The 20,587-nt window shown below is 40.5% G+C and overlaps 1 protein-coding gene across 10 annotated transcripts in view; it reads left to right on the forward strand.

The window, feature by feature from the left end:
• The window catches only part of GHR (growth hormone receptor), a 137,059-nt gene that overhangs the window by 44,302 nt on the left and 72,170 nt on the right, over window positions 1-20,587 (forward strand). For 5 of the 10 annotated variants that reach the window (XM_035309048.1, XM_035309051.1, XM_035309050.1 and 2 more), the window contains 2 exons: window positions 5,366-5,453; window positions 18,812-19,004. In XM_035309048.1, coding sequence (XP_035164939.1) covers window positions 18,961-19,004 — 44 coding nt within the window. In that variant the 5' untranslated portion in view covers window positions 5,366-5,453; window positions 18,812-18,960. The remainder of the gene's footprint in view (window positions 1-5,365; window positions 5,454-18,811; window positions 19,005-20,587) is intronic. The other 5 variants (XM_035309053.1, XM_035309056.1, XM_035309055.1 and 2 more) reach the window with 1 other exon arrangement.

The following is a 20,587-nucleotide window of genomic DNA, read 5'->3' on the forward strand; positions in this document are numbered from 1 at the left end:
ATCCTGGGCTACATCAAAAGCAGCGTGGCTAGCAGGTTGAGGGAGGTGATTGTCCCCCTCTGCTCTGCTCTCAAGACCCTACCTGGGGTGCTGCACCCAGTTCTGGGCCCCGCCTCACAAGAAGTACATGGATCTGTTAGAGTGAGCCCAGAGGAGGGCCATGAGGATGATCAGAGGGCTGCAGCACCTCTCCCATGGAGACAGGCTGAGAGAATTGGCTCAGCCAACTGAGGGGTTGTTCAGCCTGGAGAAGAGAAGGCACTGGGCAGACCTTACAGTGGCCTTCCAGTACCTAAAGGGAGCCTACAAGAAAGCTGGGGAGGGACTCTGTCAGGGAGTGGAGTGGTAGAACAGAGAGTAATGGCTTTAAACTAAAGAGGGGAGATTCAGATTAAAGGAAGAAATTCTTTAGTCAGAGGGTGATGAGGCACTGGACCAGGCTGCCCAGAGATGCTGTGGATGCCCCATCCCTGAAGGTGCTCAAGGCCAGGCTGGATGGGGCTTTGGGCAACCTGGTCTGGTGGGAGGTGTCTCTGCCCATGGCAGGGGGGTTGGAGCTTTAAGGTCCCTTCCAACCCAAACCATTCAATGATTCTGTGATATTCAGGCTTGAAAAGTAATCTGCAGTAATGGAGATTTTTTTTTATTCAGTTTGTGGTAAATTCCAGTTTTCACTTCATTTCAGCCTTGTAAAATATTTTTTTCTGTATTTGTGTTCTTGATTTCTCAGTATCTGTTTAAGTTTGTTAGTCTCTTAAGTGTGGACATGAGAACTGGCTACAATAATACAGTAATACAGCAATCTTCTTAGCTTGTACTTGGTATGTCCCTGTTAATTTATCAAGCCAGTTTCCTTTTTAAGTTACTGATATGTCAGCAACAGTTTCATCTAGTAGAGTTCTATATTTCAAGCTGCCCGGATCTCAAAATACTTTGCATAAACATTGACTGAACAGTTCTTCAAAGAATTCCTCCAGTTCAACTTGATAATTAACTGTGTCTGGGAATATGACACGCTTCACTCATGGAAGACAGCCTGAGTTCTGCTTTTGTAAGACAGCACAACATCTATCTTGTGTGTAAAGTGAAATTTTAATACCTACTTAAGAAGTTTAGACCTCCTGTTTGTTTACATACTTTTACAACCCTGATGGCTTCTTTTACATCCCAAAGAGGTGTACTGATTCCTATTACTTGTCCCTGGGCTGCAGTGCTAAACTTGTGAGCTATCCTGTCCACGAGCTATACTTGTGTAAGTTTAATGCAGTATAAAATATATATTCGCCTTTCATCCCTCCTGTGAGTGCCAAAACAAATATCAATTGTTACTTAGCTTAGTGCTGCTAAGATGTTCCGGTTATTGTTATGTCAAAGAGACTAAAGCTGCCAAATCTGTAAGAACAGAAATGTGGTTCAGTGAAGTATTTAAAATATGAAGGGCAAGATTTATTCCTAGAGCCCTAAGGGGTTGAAGGGATTGAGCGGGGAATGAAGGGTCTGACTGGAACAAGACTGTGATCCCTCATAAAGGGAATGCTGATGGGACAAGTGGAAGTGTGAAAGGAAGAAAAGAGGTTTAACAAACAAACAAACAAACCACTGGCTGGCTGTATAGATGGTTATGAGGGAAAGATGGTGGAAGGTTCTGGTGTATTTTGTTAGTGTTTCTTTGAAAGAATTTAGGGAATCCCCATGTAGAGAAAAAGTTTACGAGAGAATTTAGGGAGTGAGTTCACAGTGGTAAAAGGGTTGTATAGCTGGGGGTGTGAAACCTTATTGTATTAGAGAAATAATTTGAAGCAGTAAGACGTTTGAAATTGAGAAGGATGGAATGACTTAATAGTGCATGAAATTTTCGTTGAACAGAATGTTTGCTACAGATGGCTCACAACAACAAAAAAATGTCCTTACAGTGACATTGATCACCTTCCTCAGTGCTCATATCTGCATCCCTTTAGGTCCCATACACATATATATATCTGTGGCTCGTTACAAGGATTCAGATGTAGTCTTTCTAACTAAAGAGGAGGCATATATACATGCCTCCTCTAAATCTGAGCAATAAGCTGGTTTTGCCTTTTCAAGGTTTTATATGCATATGTATGTAAGTGTGCTGTACGTAAGTCACACTGAAAATATTTGTCAAGTGCTCTGGAGAATTCAAGTGACCACAAATTAATGCTGGGCTAGAGCCAAAGTAACTCTGTGTGTTTTCAGCCCAGAGTCACTAGAAGATCATTCATCATACTTTTCAGATTTAAATTTGGTGCATGTGTCAAGTGTCCATATGAGTTATAGCCTTAGTATGTTTAATTTAAATGAATACTGTAACATATTGTCAGAACGACTGTATAAACATGTATATATGCCCATATTTGATCACAAGCTATGTCACCTTGTGGTTAAAAGTATATATAAATGAAGTGACAATGCTTGGTATTTGTCTAGTCCCACTGTCCTTCCCATTTCCTTTGTTGGGAGACCATGCATAGTGGAAAAAGACAGTTGCAGTGAACATAAAATTACATGCTTCTATGTTCCTATATGTACCTTAGCTGTTCTGTTTCTGAGGATGAAACAGCCTCGATCAAGTCAATGGGGAAGTTTGAGCCTGCCCTGCCGCAGCACTTCTCTTCTGTCCGATGACTTCCAAGTCATAATGCAGAGATAATGCCATTTCAGCGACATTGCACTGGAGTAGCTCACTTGATGAAACAAGGGAAAGAGTGAGCTGTATACACAGTAAAAAGTCTACCTTCCTTCCAGATAGTGTCTGAGATCTCCTGTGAGCCTATGCACTTCCCAGTTCTCTTCAAGAAGTCGCTTAATTTCATTTAGCTCTCTCTCTCTCTGTGCAGTTCTGTGTGCAGTTCTGGGCAGCACAGTACAAAAAGGACGTGAAACTATTGGAGAGTGTCCAGGGAAGGACTACTAAGATGATGAAGGGTCTAGAGGGGAAGACATATGAGGAGCAGCTGAGGTCCCTTTGTTTGTTGAGCCTGGAAAAGAGGAGGCTGAGGGGAGACCTCATTGCAGCCTACAGCTTCCTCACAAGTGGGAATGGAGGGGCAGGTGCTGACCTATTCTCTTTAGTCACCAGTGACAGGACCCATGGGAATGGTGTGAGGCTGTGACAGGGGAGCTTTAGGCTGGGTATCAGGAAGACATTCTTCACCAGGAGGGTGGTCACGCACTGGAACAGTATCCCCAGGGAGGTAATCATGGCACCAAGCCTGTTGGAGTTTAAGAAGCATTTGGACTGTGCTCTCTGTCATATGGTCTGAATTTTTGGGTAGACCTGTGTGGAGCCTGGAATTGGACTCGATGATCCTTGTGGGTCCCTTCCAGCTCGGGATATTCTATGATTCTATGGATCTCTCCCTGGGAAGGAGGTTCCTACCTGCATACCCAGTGCTGCCTGCCTTGAGACCTGCCTTTCAGATGCTATCTTAAAACACCATGAATAGTTTCACAAAGATGGGACTTTTTTCCAGCACTAGGTCATCATTTGGATACTATTTTGAAGACCTTTTGACATGTTTGGGTCCATCTCATCCTCTTCAGTTTTTTAGTTTTTGTTAGGTTAGTGGGGGAGGTGCTGGGGAGGTGAAATGGACACAGATCCTGACATCCCAATTAAGAGTTGCATCTGATCTTAGTTTGGAAGCAAAGAAGTCTTGGACAGGCTCTATTTTATAATTCAGTGTTGCAATCCTTTCATTTGCCACATAGGTTAGGTTAAACAAGTTTGTTTCTGAAAAGAACTTATCTCTGAAGAAAAAAAAGCCTCACCTGTATAGTTTATTCCTGCGAATCTATGTTCTCCTTTTGCTGAAGTTGATGTGTTTCCAAGAATCATTGAAAATGTGGCTGCTTGCCATTTAAACGTCTAGCTCGTTACCTTGTGTGCGGTACTGCCTCTTTTTCACACATAATGAAGCATCAGAGCCAAGAGCAGAGATAACTGTCTTCGTGCTTGTGTGGCTTGTTCTCAACTGCAGCGTTGCAGATAAACAGTGTCGCTGCATGGAGTACGTGCTATCAGCACTTGCTACCAAGAGTGAAACAAAATGTTCTGAGTACAATTAGGTAATCAGAAATTAGGACGTTTCCCTCGTGTTGCCCATAAAGTAGCTAAGATCTTTTCTACTGTTGAGCAGGATTTCAAAATATTTTGGAAAGACTACTGGAATAATTTCCCCTTTGCTTTTGTAGTAGGATTCTGACTTTGTCACATGGAGATCATTTCCACTTGCTAATATCCTACCAAGTGTTTGGAAAGAGGAATTTGTCAGTAGTCCTTGTTAGCTCGTTTCAGTCAACAGCTGCCTTAGACTTTACAGCTTTGTTTCAGTCTAAGCTGTCCCTTTATTTTTGAAAAACACAATTGTGGCTCACAGGTCAATTAGTCTCTGTGAAATGAAGAGATCTTTTGAAAATTCACAATTAAATCACCTTAGGACTCCTTACCAAATTACATAAAAATGTAACCTCATAAAATGTGAGCAGGCTGTTTCTGGAAAGTGGGTTATTAGAACTTGATTGTGTATATTATGGGGTAAAAAGTAAAGTCTTACCATGTATGAACCTCTCCACTCATCTTGTTCCGAGGTATATATCAGTGGAACTGATTGCAGATTTTGCTTCAGCTAACAATATATAGAAGGATTTTTTAAGCCTAATTAGTATTGCATGTTATTCTTGTTTTGCAAGGAAAATTCCTTCATTTATTGTCAAATGTTTGTTTAATTTTGGTCTATATTCAGTTCAAGGATTTTCTCTTCTGGTAGTTTTTTGCTATTGTTGTTTTTTTTAGCATAATTACAGAGGTGTCACTTAGCCTTTTACCCATTGCACTGTCCTTTTAATGAAAAAGGCAATGTTACTTTCTTGAAACTAGCAGTTTATGAGTTTCTACACTGTAATTTATTCTCTAACATATTAGGAGTGAGATACTACTTATCCAAACACTGTTAGTGATAATTCTGATTTTCCTTCTAGGCGAGCTGATTTACATTGAAATATACATTGAAAATGAGTCTTGATCAGTCTTCCTGACTTCCTTCCACCATTTAAATCTGTGTTCATCTGTTTTAATGTCAAGGTTAGCATAGGGTGCTGCTGCTTGGCAAGCCCCCAGTGACAAAGGGGGTTTCAGGTGGCTGTTGCTGTTTGAGTGAGAAGCCCAGGTGCACCTCGCACTGCCATTGTGGAGGCTGCCCAGCTGGTGGGCTTTCCCAAGACTGCCTTCCATAAAGGACAGTGCCAAGGCAACCGTTAGATTTCTGTTATGCCATCTTCATGCCACTGTGACCTTCATCATTCCAGAGCTCATGGTTTCTCTGTTTCCCCTTATTTTGCATAGGTGCTGGGATGGCTGGAGAAGGTCGCACTTTGCAGCTGAGCTGAGGGAGGCGTGAAGCATCATCATCCATCCCCTGCTGACATTTGAGGTAGTGTGTTAACTTTTATCTTACCTGCAGGAGACTTTATGGTGAATGTTGGGTAAGCAGAGTGATCAATAGAGCCCTGTAGTGCTCTGCAGGTCATCCTCACAATTTCTGTGATTCATTCCTACAGAAGATAATAATGCTATAAGAATTCTGATTGATGTTCCAATCATTATCTTCTAGCATATCCCCAAAACAGAAATATTTGAGTTAAGGCTATCAAATTCTATCCGGCTGTAAGTTGATGGCTTCATTTTTGCTGAGTTCCAGTGGCCAGCATTTGGGACAAAGGGCCCAGTAACTGATAGAAATGCTTAAAAGCCTTTTTTCCATGTCAGAGAAAAATTATTTTACTATGTTTTCATGAGACACTTTTCATTCATGAAGTTAATTAAAGTATTAGTTGCTTAATTTTTTGAATGCAGAATATTAAAACAAGTGGGAAAACATTCTGTGTTTTTCCAGGGAGAGCAAGCTTGGAAATGCATATTGGAATACAGAGGATAGAAAGTCTTGCTTTAAATGACATTTAAATGGCATCCAGAATGAATTAATGTAGTGATTCTGGTTCATATCTGGAGTGCATTTCTGGAAGCTTAATCAAATTACAGTAGGGATAAATCTGAATCAAACATATCATAAAAATACACTTAGAGGTACAGGTTCCACGGTCATGATTGCTTAGGCTCTGGAACTGGAACGCTGTTATCTAGAGTTAAATGATTACATACGGCTTTACTGCTATCTGTGTGCAGTAACAGTTTTATGAGGCTTAATTGGTTATTCCCATGTAAGTGTACACAGCTGTAATGTTTCTAAAAAGAATAGAAATTCTTTGGTTGTGGTACACTAGGTAGAACTTGCCACGCTATGTCCATATTTCTAATGTTTCTAAAATTAGGTGGTTGAACTCCAGATGCCTTCATTGTACCATGAATGTGTGCTTGAGAGACTTTTCTAAGGATATACCAATTCCACAAAAAAGTCAAAAGGTCAGAATAGTGAAAAGTTGTTTGTAAAAATGTTTGTAACGTGGGCATAATTTACCATCATAAGGAGCCTCCTCAAACAAAACCTTCCTTGTGGTGGTTACTGTGCCTTCTCATATTAAGTTGAGCACCCTTGAAAGTCATTTATGAATGACTTCTCTCATTTTTAGCTGAAGCATGGCAATATAACCATACAGAAAGCTGCTTCCCTGCTCTCTTTTCCTGGCTTTTTGTGCTGAGCAAGCTAGTTCTTCCCTAGCTAAGCTGCCTGGTCTTTATTCCTCTACAAGCAGCAGTACAAGAAGTGTGTCTCTCACTTGGAGTGCCCAGCTTGGACACAGTGTCTGGACTCACTTCTGAGCACCAACACTGGCTCACTCTGTGGTTCTGCCACCTTGTTTAACCTCGTTGTGTTTCAGTTTCCTATTTGTAAATGAAGGCTAATAAGCCTTAACTTTCAGGAAGGAACAAAGCACACTGATCCTCAGGAAATGCTGTTACTCACACAGCGTGTATCACATTTGATCCAATATTAACACCACGTTACTAAAGGAGAGTTCAAACCATTTGCATTTAAGTATGACTTGGAAATTTATCGTGGATCCCTGGGTGGTAAAAATCATTTCTGTGGTGCTTTCTCGCTTGGTATTTTCCACTAACTAGTCTAGTCTAACTACACAGAAAACATTTTGGCACAGGGAATGGGGACTAGCATACTCCAAGGATAAGGGAGGGGAGATTATGCTGGCCAGATATCTTGAAAATTACATACCTGTAATTTATACTATCTATGCCAAGTTAGTTTTAGATTAAGAACTGAAATGTGATAGCTGTTCTCATGTAGATCAAATAAAAGACGAATCTTTATATATTTACTTTTAATACGGATTTGGCAGTACCAGCTCAATTATCTGGAGGCAAGTTTACTTCTCAGCTCTTGGTGAAATTGAGACATTTGATGTATTATGCACAGTGGGAAATGTTCATCTGCACATTTTCAGACTGAGATTAATAAAGTGTTCTGCTCTGAATAGGGATTTTGTTTATCCTATATGAATGTGTTGCATTCTTTCCTAAAAAATGAAACAGATGCCTTGTTATTTCAAGTCTGGGATACTGAAAGTGACCCATAGATGTGGCAAGAGTAATTTGTGCCTCATTGACATTTACAGCCCCAGTGGAAGATAACACGAGGCACAGCTTTAAATAGGTTTTGAGAGTGCTGGTATTTCTGCTGAATATGCTGGAAAAAAGTTAATATCTGGCCAAAAGTAGCAGAGATGTTTGTAAAATAACTGTTCTAAAATATTCCAGTAAATGGCATTTCTTTAGCAATTAACACTTACCAGCAACCAGGTCAGCACACCTCTCTGTCTTTTAAATAAAGCTCTGCTAAGTTGCTTGCAAACAACATATGGAGTAGGAAACCATTCACGGTGCCATGAGTGCATGAGAAAAGCTAAGGATATGGAAATAATATTGGCTGTTCTGTTCCTCCACAGTCTGGAAAAACTTACAGGCGTACAGGGCTTCTCCTTGTCAATGGCCTTTTAACTGCAGGGAAGAGCTTGCCTAAGCTGAGAATGTCAGTATGTGGATGTTATATTGACAACAAGTGTATCCAGCAGTTTAATACCAATATGCTGTAATACTTTGCTAATCAGGCAACTTACCTGGTGATGTTAGGCTGCCACAAACTATCCACTATGTGTGGGTCATGTCCGCTAGTTTGTGACTGGGATCAAATCCAGATCCTTAGATCAGAATTGTTATTAGTAGACAAAAAATACATACATGCTTAATTATAGAAAAGGAAAACATTCTTGTTTTTTAGCTTTATGGTTATTCTTCAATGCCTCGCTTTATCAGTTCATCATACAATCTGAAGTGTTTGCTTTTTACCAGTTAGTGATACAGTCATCAGTAGGACAATTTAATTTGATGTTAAATAAATTAAATTAAGTTCTGCTGCTCTTGAGTCATGTGGTACTGCAGACCTGAAATCAAAGTTAAGATTCAGTTTGAATAAGCCTGGCAAAGTCAAGTATTATGTCCTGGCAAATGGCTACAGGCAGTCGTATTTCATTGACTAATATACCTAAAATAGAAAGGAAACTAAGAATGTAAGCATAAAAATATACTGCACAAAATATTTACTTAATGTTGTTGTTTTCATAAAGAGAATACTCTGCACTCCTTGGTAGCCACTTTTATTCTGGCTCCTTGCTGCTCAGATTGAATTCTAGGTACAATATCTCATAAATACGCCATTTAAGAATTATTTGTGAAAAGCAGATTTTCCAGGCTACATGTGCTACACTGAACCAGTGAGAAGAATCTGTGGAAACCTATCCTCCCAGACACTACTTTGTGTGCTTTAAAAATACACACCAGAAAATCAAGTCTTACCCTTTAGATACCGCTCTAGGGGTTATTATGTGTGACTAGTAAAAATACATCGGTATGGTCCAATCTTTGCTAAAGTATGTGTAAGTGTGGATTTTGGAAAGGCTAAGTCTCAGTACTGCCCCTTAGCTGCAGCTGACCCCGTTAGCTGAGAAACAGCAGGCTGTTCTGCCCCATCCACCCTCTGTGCCCTGCTCCCACGGGAGGCAGCTATTCCCTTTCACCACACTTTTAAGCAACTCTCCTCCTTCCATGTTTGTCCTTAATGAAGGCAGTTGTCCTCCTTTTTCCATCACCAGCAGAGGTCAAGAAATAGGAGAAAGGAAAGGAGGAGAGCAAGGGGCTGCTCCGTATCTCCCTGCAGCTATGGCAGCAGGAGGACGTCGTCTCTCCTTTGGACTGTGGCTGGCAGAAAAAAATGCAGCCTTCGTGGCTTTAAAAAAACATTTCTCATCTCTTCCAGATACAGGTGGCAAAGGCTGAGTAGCATCTTTACTTGGGCAAGACCTGCTTTATTAACTACATGCCATAAATAAAAACCTACTTAAAGAATCCAATTTTCCGTAAAGAAGGAAAAGCTAGTCATTGTTTTCAGATATTCCTCTGTAAAGCTGTATCACCATCTCCATTAATTTGTGCTACAGCTCCTAGTAACATCTGCTTGTTACCATATCAGATGACTTTCAGTCACACCAGTAAATTAAATGTACTACTCCCATCAGAACAAATTCTTCTTGGAAAAAAAAATAGCTTTCAGGTTGTTTCAAATAAGCTAGTTGCTTAAAAAATCACGCACCACATGATACAAGTTTCCTACCACTTCAGTGGTATGATACTTCAGCTTTTCAGTCTCAAACCTGTTCTTTAGATCTTTTATCAAATATGCTTACAAGTATACCTAGCACTATTGATAGCAAGATCTAGAATAAGTATCTGTATCACTGAATGTGAGCCCTGTGCTCACATTATTTGAGACTTGAAATCTAACAAAACCCATTTCTCTAATATGGAGAAAAAAGACACAGAGAAATTAAAACACAATTTTAAGCACTTCACAACTGCTACATTCTAAGGACATTCCTATACTGTAAGGGTACAGCCGTTGGATACCTCCCTACCAGCTGAACTATTCAGGAGAAACTTGGCTGACCCACAGTGTGTGATTTTCTGTGAGATTTGTCTGAGATTGGAGAAAAGCCTGCTTGCTGAGGGAAAAATAAACTCAGTTCCAAGCCAGCCAAAAGCAGGCCCTTCTTAGCCAAGAAACTAATTTATAGACCACCGAGTAATCCTGCAATTAATTGTTCTCTGCAACCCATAGAACAGCTGACATCTGGATTTACTTTCTAAGCTCTGAAAGGACTACAGAATTTGAGGGGCTTGGGACTTCAACATGTGGTTAAAGCACCCAGTACCAATTTATATTCAGAGCTGGCTGAGAATACGACTGATAAGCTCTCCAAAATCTTTGCAGGCTATCGCTTATGCAATCTGTGAAAGCAGCAGCAGGAAAATACCTTCTTTGAATGAACTATACTAAGTGAATATTCTTTATATGACACAAGTCTAGTCACCTGTTAGCAGTTCTGATTGCTGAAGAGAAACTTGTACACAGTAAGTGAAATAAAAATCAGTACTAATTTATACATCATGGCAATTCAAAACTTGAAGCTCCAACTACTGCAGTATTCTTCAGTATTAGTAATGTTGGCAAAATGATCATCTATGGAAATGTGACTTAACTAAGGCCATGCTGTAGTGTGTAGTAGGACCTATGAGCAGTCAGTCAGACTCATAATGTTCATTGTGATTGCAGTTGCTTACTTGTGATTCAGGTGTGATTGCTAAGTGTCACGCGTATTTCTGGGAGCAGATGCTATCTTTAACGATTTCTAAACCAACAGAAGGGATCTGTGAACTTACATGGTAAGGTCTTTCTAAAATGGAAGCCTTTTTTTTCTCAAAATTAAGTTCTCTGTGATATTAAGAACCACAAAAAGGACCGTCTTTCCCTTCCATGCAGGAGGTATCCACACGTGATGGTGCTGTTGAAACGAAAAGCTGCAGCTTAGTCTGCAGGGCCACCTGTTGAGTAGGGTGGTTCTTGGTACACTGATTAAAAGGGAGACCCAGTTGCCTGGACTTCTGTTGACCATCTCACGTGAATGCACCCTCACTGCCTGTTTCAGCGTGACACTGGGTACAGAGGCATGGCTGCTGTTCAGCCTTCAGATGAGTTAATTGCCATCTTAGACCAGGAGTACAAAACTCTCTGTGGCTACAGCGCAATGTCCTCACCCTTAGTCTGCTCATTTTTATTGTACTGCATGTGTAATGTGAGTCCAGAGATCTAGCTTGGTGTGTGATTTATTTTTGTAGATAGCCCTCATGAAATAGGTGTGAGCATGAGCAGTACTTCTGGTAGTAGCGGATGAAGGATCTGGCTCTCAGCAGCCCCTCAAGGCAGGTATTTTCCAAAGCCTGTCTATGAACATCTATTTCTTTCTGGTCCTGTGTAAAATAACAATAACAGGAATGCAGTAATGTGGATGCTCTTCTCTGTTTTCTTTAAAAAATAAAAGTTGAATCTGCTCCAAGTTTCACTTTCTTAATGACAGTTTGTACCGTGCTGGTCTTCCTGCAGGGGAGGGAGGGAGTCATCACATCGGGGAAAACAGACATGCTCCCACGTGCCAGCTAGCTTGCCTTGCAGAGCATCCCGTTTTAGCTGATGAGTGCAGAGTTCATCTCTTTTATCTCTGATGTCTAAAAACAAAGGTTACAGTGCAGAGCTGTGACTATTAATCTCTGACATTTGAGAAGTAGTAAACATGGAGGGGGAGGTTTATATCTACTGCACTCTTTAATGCACTGTGGCAGGTAAATCATTGCACATGGTTGCAGTCCATGCCTTACTCTGCTGCAGGATTGTGGTGTAAATGCAGACAAGGCGCTTCTTTACCCAGTGTCTCCATTTCCCTGTCTATAGATGGATGATGACCCTGACCCCCACTGTAGACTGTGTATTAAGAACACTGCCTGAAAGAACTGAAAGATTTCTTTACAAATAGATACAGTAAATTAGCTTTAAAATTGGTATTCCTATTTCTATTGCTTATTTTGCAGACATGACTTAAATTCTTTATTAGTTGGGTTTTCTTAAAGGAAATATTGGGCATTGGCTCTGACTGAGCTCTTTCAGTTTCAAATGTGAATTTTTAGTTGCAACCTGCCATCATCCACTTCTGCTGTATTCGCCTTCTGTGTAGTGCTATGCTAGCTGCAGGTTGCCACTTAGATTAACTGAATGAATTTCATTCACTAAACTAGTGGCTGTTAAGTGGGTCACTAAATAGAGATTATCAGGCATGGCTGTTGAGTTTATTGCCCTTAAATGTCACGCTGACATGCTCCCCACCTCTGCAATCCACTTGTCTCAGCTTTCTTAATAATACTCTCATCCCAAACTCACTCTCCAACCTGTGCAACCCCCTCTCCAAAGGAGGGGGACAAAAAATTTTCTTCAAGCCTTCCCACACTTCTTTCTCATCCAGTCTTTTTGCCTTCTACTCACCTTCTTCCTGTCGTGGAACCTCCCCTCTTCATGGGGTGGCAAGTAATCAGCTTAAAAACATTTTCAAATTTCAACTGAGCAAAACGCAAATATGTCTGTGTGCATATGGGTATGTTCAGTGTATGCAGGTGCACACGCAGACACAAAACCACATACACACACACACACACGAACTCTTCTGTTCCTTACAAGGAATTATTTCATGTCGTGTGCTAATGAAAATGCCTCAAATAATGTCAATGATAGAATTAAAAATATGATCTGGAATAAAATTTGGTTGAATTCCTTAGAAAATAAATTAGAGGACCCAGTAAGTACAGTACACTGACTTGAAAAAATTCAGGTAATTCAATGAGCTGATTTCACTCTCTGTTTGGAAATACTGGATGCACTAATCTTGGAAAAATCTACAATTAAAAATACAGTGATTTAATAGCACACATCCTAAGCTCTTGGTTTAAAAGGTGTCTTTGATAGCTGTATCAGAAAAATGTGTATCAGACATGTTTGATTCATCATAAAAGTTCCAGACATCCTGTATGGATGTACGTTTGGTTATAAATAAAAACAGATGTGTTTGTAAACCACTTGTAGTGGACACGGTCTGTTTTGGTATGTGAGATGTTTCATCAAAGTATACTTTAAACTTAATAGTTGAATTTTATAATTTCCAGATCTTACCACTGGAATTGGAGGGAGAATTTAATTGGCTTTTTAAAACTTTATAAAAGGTTTGGAAAGCCATCAGCTTTTATTCACCAGTTATTACTTACCTAATTAAAATTTGTTTGGCAATGCTGCATGTAAAAATACAAAATAATATTATCCCCATGCTGGTATCATTTGGTCTCTCATAACTGTGCATTGACTTAAACAATTAAGGATCTAGCTCAAGATTTTCTATATGGCTATGCAAAGTGTGTGTGTGTGTGTGTTCAGTGCGGTAAGCTGCTTTTCGGTGAATACACACAGGTTATGTGTTCAGATTTGTATGCCCCTGAAGCATCAATCTGTGGAGAATAGGGTCAGTATTGATATGATCTTTGCCATCAGACATGGCAAGCAGTTGCAGTCGTGGTGGTTCTCATTACCAGAGAACTTAAACAGAGGATTTTACTTCATATTGTTCTGAAGAATAGTTTTGCTGAAAAGATGCACATTGATTTTCTAACTCAATGTCAGTTTAAACCAGGCTTAAAGTAAATGTAAATTAAATCAATATAAACCATACTTTAAACTGATATGAACTTCAGGACACACAAAGATGCACCAGTTTAAATGCACTGTTTATAGCTATGCCTTCAGTCAAGTTTATTAAACTTTACACGTTGACCAAGCAATTTGTAGAGAAAGTTGGTAGCAGTGTGTGAGGTGTGAAAGTTCTCCTGCTCCTTTCAGCAGATGACCAATGTGAATATGTGAGTACTTTTGAGTCATGAGTGGTCACCCAGAAATCCTGTTCATGTCCTTTGTCTGTCTTTTACAGCTTTCATTTAATCCAGTATTTAAATCAAAGACTTCCTTAATGCCTTACAGGCTTTGTTATGTAGTCTTTAATCTGATTAGCAGCACATGAATAATTTAGAGTGCGACTGAACCATGTAATTCATTTGTCCCATAGTAATGAACTGTTAAGTAGTTCCATTAGTCTAGGATAAATACCAGAGTCTTTAACTTAAATTTTACAGCTTTTTGAAGATTTTTTTCCTTGGATGAAGAACATTTTTGTATAAATACAATTAAAATTGAACTCTTTGCTCCCAGATGTCCTGAAATTACACTTTGATGTCTAAAAGGCAAGTTTGGGTTCAAGATGATTAACAGAAATTGAGGATGCTTGCTTGGCTATAACCAAACCCCATTTCACCTGAGGTCAGCAGGAGCTGCATTGTTTGTATTAGCTTCTCTTGCAGCACCCACCTCTGTCCATGATGAGTTGATCCTGTTACAGAACAGTGCAAGAGATGAGATGCGTATTTCTTTCTAACGAGTGTGCTGAAGCTGGCTATAGTAACTGGCTATAGTTGCCCTACTGCGCTTATTGTTCAATGCAAATACTAGCATGAAGAAGAGGGCTTGCAAAGAAAATACTAACTGGAGCAGTATAATTGGCCTGCTTATGGTGACAATCAGTAGCACTGATTGTCACCAGTAGCAATATTAAGCATGTAAATAATACTGTAAATTCCAACCCAAACTCCCAGTAATGCCTCACAGGTTGCTTGCCAGCATCATTCCTGTGTTCACGGTCTTCATCATTTCTGCAAGGTGCTAAGAGTGTTGTTTGTGTCAGAGAAATTACTTAACCATGTTTTTGTGCTAAATATATAAATTTATCTGCTTAAAATCAGATGTCTGTAACTGCTTTGCTGGATTGGGTCTAGATTACTGAGCCCTGTTGGGATTTAAACTTTACTGATAGCTGAAAAGCTGATAGCTGGCACTGAAAAGCTACTTGTTTTTTGTACACTGCTCAAAATTGTTTTACAGCACTGGGAATATCATTTAATTTCTTCATGTAAATTGAGAATAATTACCTTAGTCAAATGTTTTTCATTCAGAAGAAGCATTTTTTTAGCACACATTTCTAAGAGGTTGGTTCTAGGTGCAGATTCAGACATTTCTTTTCCTTTCTTATTATATTTGAAATTAATTTGATGTGATATATTTCTTTAAACAAACAATATACTTTTTGCTCAGAAAAAAGTCTTTTATTTCCTTTTGCAATTGTATACATCAAGAAAAAAGAACAAAAGAAAACTGAATTTTGTATTTTGGTTGTCTACTATCTTAATAAATAATAATAATAAAGCTGTGGAAAAATTACCACTATTGTGGAGAAGGCCTGAAGAAATTGCCACTCTCATACGTATGCTGGGGTGCACTTCCTTAGTGATACAAGAGCATGTAAAGCTGGGTATCAACTCAAGAATTCACATCAGCATGAGAGCAACTAGATGTTGTCATTTCATTCAGCTGACATGCATCTACTTGGCTGATTTGTTTTCTTTTGGGGGATGAAGAGCAAACAAAGAAGCTTAGACTTTTCCAAGTTGAAAAGTTTCTGTATATGTGGTAGACAGGAACTTAATTGTATTGGTTCTGTTTTAGGGGATGTCTTCCAAAGGAGGTGACCTACTAGGCTTCATGTTAAGATCCTCCCTTATGTACCTGGTCCATCAGGTTACTGTTGTCAAAGCATAACAGATTGTATTGTAAATAAAGAATTGATATGCCATATCCCACTGCCATACTGGGACTTCATAGCCTGGTTCTTAGAGTATCCCTTTACAGCTGCTTTAATGTAGACGAGCTTTCAGTGCAAGCCCAGCACAACATCTGAACTGCGGATTCACTGAAGGTCTCCTTAACAGCATGTAAGAATTGATTATCATTTGGCCTGTTACCACTTGAAATTTGGTTTAAATCAGAGTAATTAGCTGACACATCTGTCCGTGAGAAAAAGAAATAAGCTCTGATCAAAGTATTGAAGTTATCCATTACAATAGAGATATAAGTAAATTAAATCAGGACTTGTTGAAATATTTCAAACGTGGTCTTGAAATGGAGCTCACATATAGTCTGTATTCCAAAATGAAGTTTGTTTAGGTGAAAAAAAAGGGGGGGGGGATTTTGGAAATGTGAAGTGAGAAGTTTTTTTCATAGATTCCATTTCCAACTTGAATACGTCAAACTCTGATAAATCATTTGACTTATGTAGGGCTCTAATTAATAACACAAAATTGCATCTTTTCTATGCTTTTATTTTTTTATGAAGATTTACCTCTTAATAATCACCAAATTTGCATGAAGCTTTGCATAATAATTGCAGCTATGTTCCAGTCTCTCATTCTTTCCCAGTCTTCTGTTGTGTTTATTTCCTCAGAAATGCACCCCGTATGGGATTTTTTTTATTATTATCTGCAGTGCATAATTTCTGTTTCTGTGGTATTATTCCATGTCCTTTTCATATCCTGGATTACCACACACGCTGGGTGAACAGTGTGTTGTTCATCCCAACAGAGATGGTTCGTTACTTCTGTTTGTTAACATGGACGAGTCTATAGCACTGACAAGGACTCTATTAAACAGGCATTCATCCAAGTGCTGCTGATGACTCAATCAAGCTGTAATATCAGCAAGCAAGCGAAGAAGTCTTTCGGTCTGTGGCAGCTTTAGATTGTGCTGATTTGAACGGCTATAACTCATTTCATGTGCAGAATGACTCTGTCCTGTTGGCATTTAGTGAAATGAGGGTAAGCAGGCAAAGTGATTTCAGCTATGCATATTGAGCCAAACCTGTGTGAAGTATGTTATGCAAGCACAGAAAGAAGATTTTCTCTTAGTGTCACTGATCTTGCCATGAGATAGCTTGTAAGGAATGTACGCGCTGCAAAAAATAAAGGTTCTTCCCCCCAAAAAAATCTGCAAGGGTATGTGCATACATATTTTGTAGTTGATTAAACATGCTTTAGAGTGGCACAGAGCTTGAGAGACTGGACTTGCATTCCCTTCTCAGCACTCATTCCTACTTGATGATGGCTGTATTTATGTGTGTTTGCATGCGCTGCAAGCTCTTGTGTCCTTGCCTGTTTGTGATTGATGGAATGATGAAAGGTAGAAATATTAAGAAAAAAAAATATTACATCTTCTCAGATTAGTCCTTCACTCAGTAATGTTCAGTTTGCGGCAGAGAAGCCACCTTTGGTTCTGGAATAGTTGCACATGTGTTATTTGGCAAGCAAAGTGAAACTGAAGGAGGTTACGGGGAAAAAAAATCTCATATTTGGAGTACTTGGAGTACAGTGAGTTAATGGAGATGGCAAAAGCAGAAATTCCTTCTTAGGCATAATTTAATGAAGTGTAATATCCTTCTCTTTCATTCAGGTCCTTTCAGGTTCAGGACGCATCTAAATGTAAAGATCTCACTTCAAACAACAGTTTTGTTTATAAGCAAAACTCTTTATGATTTGCTCTGAGTGTCAACATAGTTGTTTGTCCAGAGTAGATGCAAACCACTCAGTAGGCTATAACTAAACAATTTACTTTTTCATGGATTTTCTTAGCCCGGTTTCCCCTGTCTTGCTGACTGTGTTCATGTCCCACTGGAGAGATATGTTTAAATTCACTTGTGATTGACCTTACTCCAACACTGCTATAGAAAAGGGCCAGGAATTTTTCTATCCTTTTATAACTCCTGGCTCCCTTTCTCCACTGAAGCAATTAGCCTGAGCTGACCTCTAGCCAAATGTTCCTGTGGTCAAGTTTCAGCTGCCTTGAGGACAGTCAGCTGTTGTAATTATTTTTCTGGTTTTAGCTCTCTTCGTTCTTGCAAACTGCAGGAGTTGGGCAAGATATAGACTATTATTCTTTAGAATAGCAGGTATTAAAGACACTGAAATGTTTTGTTCTGCTCAATAACAGGGACTTTATTAGTGGTATTTGTCTTTCATACACATGCAGGGAGGTAGAGATTACTAGATTGTGAAAGGTCAGGTTTATCCTAAAGCTGATCAGAGGAGAGAAGCTGTCTCTCGGTAGGTTAACACTACAGCCTCTGAACAATACTGTTCTTGTAAGTTTGCACAAGTGTTGTAGAGCAACAACAGCAGGCTGTTGCAAACCACACATGAGAACTTTCAGAAGGGTGGTCGTCTAATGGTGGAGCAGATGGTGCTCCAGAGGAATCTTCTGTCTGAAATTTTATTCTGTACTGCCAAAATCAGTATCGTGGGGGGGCAGCTCCTGTTGTGCTGCAGATTTTCTCCCACAAGCCTACAGCTGTGGTGGTGCAGCCCTGCCTTGGCTTCTGATACTTCTCAAGTAGAAGTCTTCCCTGCGTCTCAGCAGAGCTCTCTGTAAGCATGCTGGATAGAGAGAGGCAACACAGACCCTGGTGCTTCACACAGCTTGCAGAGCTCCTTCTGCTTGGGGGGAGGCCTTGAGCACGAGCCCTGTCCCACGGGCTTTGGGTTTGAGCTCCAAGGGAAGAAGCACAATTTGCTTTTTCCAGGGCCTGTTGTACAAAGTGGGGAGCGTGGCCCTTCCATATTTTCACATGAGAGCAGTCACCATGTCTGACGTCAGTCTTGTCTGTACTGGGTATGTTCAGACTACACCTGTTGGCCTTTTCTGTTACAATTTATTACAATTATTTGTTAAAATAAATGTTTATGCATTGATTTTAACTGGGACAATTTCCTGATGGTGTTCACTGCAGGCAGGTATGTAAACAAGACCGCTAGCACATGAGGAAGAGCAGCACTGGAGCAGGATTGTTTTTATCTGCAGCGGCAAGACCTTACAGAGGTTTACCATGATAGTTGACCTCTGGGATATATTTCCAGACTCCTGGGTTAGTGCTTCATCTGTCAAACCACTCCTCCTGGCAGGAAGCTGAGATAAGTGCACGTCCCAGCACACAAAGGGGACAGCCCTGCTAGTGATGGCTGCGTGTGGGAGACGATCCCGTTCTCATCACTGCATTGCTCGGTGCGGTGTGGTTGTAGCAACCAAGCCTGTGCTCACAGATGTGCTGTGAATGACCAACTGTGATGATGATTTTGTGTGGAGAACTCCTATGAGTTTATTTTGTTGTTGTTGTTTTGTGTTTTTTTTTTTTTTTTTTTTTTTTTTTCTGGTCATTAAGCAGGAAGATGTAGGAAAGTTTGGAGAAGAGCAGTAGGAAAATGAGCAAAGGTTGGTGGACACAAGAGAATGGGGAGGTGTGATCAGAGGCAGCGTGGGATGTCTGGGTGTTACACGGAGGGCAGAGGAGGGTTGCAAATAGTGTGACGTTGAGCTCAGGGCTGTGAAAGAGAGAACATAACTTCAAGGAGAAAGTGGAGCAGCTGTAGGGGTTAGGTACCGTTTGATTGGGCACAAGCGGTCTAAAAGGAGGAGGGGAACTGGCAAGTACAGTGAAGCATTTCTGTAGAAGATTTATTAATACGAAACAATAAGGATCCTCCAAACATAAATACGGACAGAGTTGGGGGAACAATTGAGCTAGCTGAAAACATTGCTGTTCTGGGATGAACCTCATGCTGTGCCAGTGTAGCTCCTCTATACAGACAGGATCATTGGCTTGTAGTTGCTTTGTAAACTTCTTCCCAGCCCTGTGCCACTCTCCAGCAGTTGCAGCCTTCCGCTGCTCCTCGGTTTTGCTCTGCAGGCTCCCATACCAGTCCTAATCCTTCACGAGCACACATCCATCCCTGCCATACAGCTCCCTTCCTCCCTGCCCATAGGAGGACAGGCTGCTGCCTTTGGGCAGAGCCACGTCTGCTCGCACAGGGCGAGTGCTGCAGCTGGGCATCCCTGCGGCAGCCCCACTGCAGTGGGAAGCATCCTGGGTTAGGCTCTGCAGGGTGGTCCGGATACATTCTCCCTGTGCTGGACATGAAACTGGAGGATTACTGAGTGGTTGTGTTGGTGAGGATGTGAGAAATATCTTCAGATTTTCAAGTTTTATTCTAAACTGCATGAATGAGAAATCTGGAGTTTGTAATAATTGTGGTGGTTTTTTTTTTGAAGCGAGTCAATCTGTTATCTTGATGAGAAACTTAAGAGGGAATTATCTTTTAAGTTCAATGTTAACATAGTTTTCCATATTCAGCCTGCTTGTGTTCTACAGTGGCTGACTAAATTAACACTTTGCTCACTCTACTAAGACTGTTTCAATAGCAAGGTTTGCCAGCATCGGTCATGTTAATCAGCAGCACCCACTTAAGAGGTTGTTGCTCTATAGTGGGTTCAGTGGCTTGGACACTGCTGATATATTCTGTCAGATGGAGACAGAAAATGTCCTACTGAAAGCACATCAGTGTAGAATTCATGTTTGCTGTACCCATCTATGGTCAAATGTAAAAGTGCTAGCCTAGCACATATCCCAGGTCATGCCTTTCCCCATTGTCTCCAGATGCTGGCGATAACAGCACAAGCAAAGTAGCATCTCTCAAACAGGGTTGCAGGTTGCGATGAGGTTGTGGCACAGATAAATTAGGGAGAAGGAGGAACGTGCTTTCTGGGGAGGTTGCAAAGGCTTATTGGGTTGAGGACTGTCCGTGTGGTGTGCTGCGTGGGCATGCTTGAAGGTGCCCCCTCAGCAGTGAAACACTGACAAATTTTCAGCACCAGACATCTCCCATGGCAGACACCTAAGTACA

This window comes from Oxyura jamaicensis, chromosome Z, assembly GCF_011077185.1.
Source record: "Oxyura jamaicensis isolate SHBP4307 breed ruddy duck chromosome Z, BPBGC_Ojam_1.0, whole genome shotgun sequence".
Lineage (NCBI taxonomy): Eukaryota > Metazoa > Chordata > Aves > Anseriformes > Anatidae > Oxyura > Oxyura jamaicensis.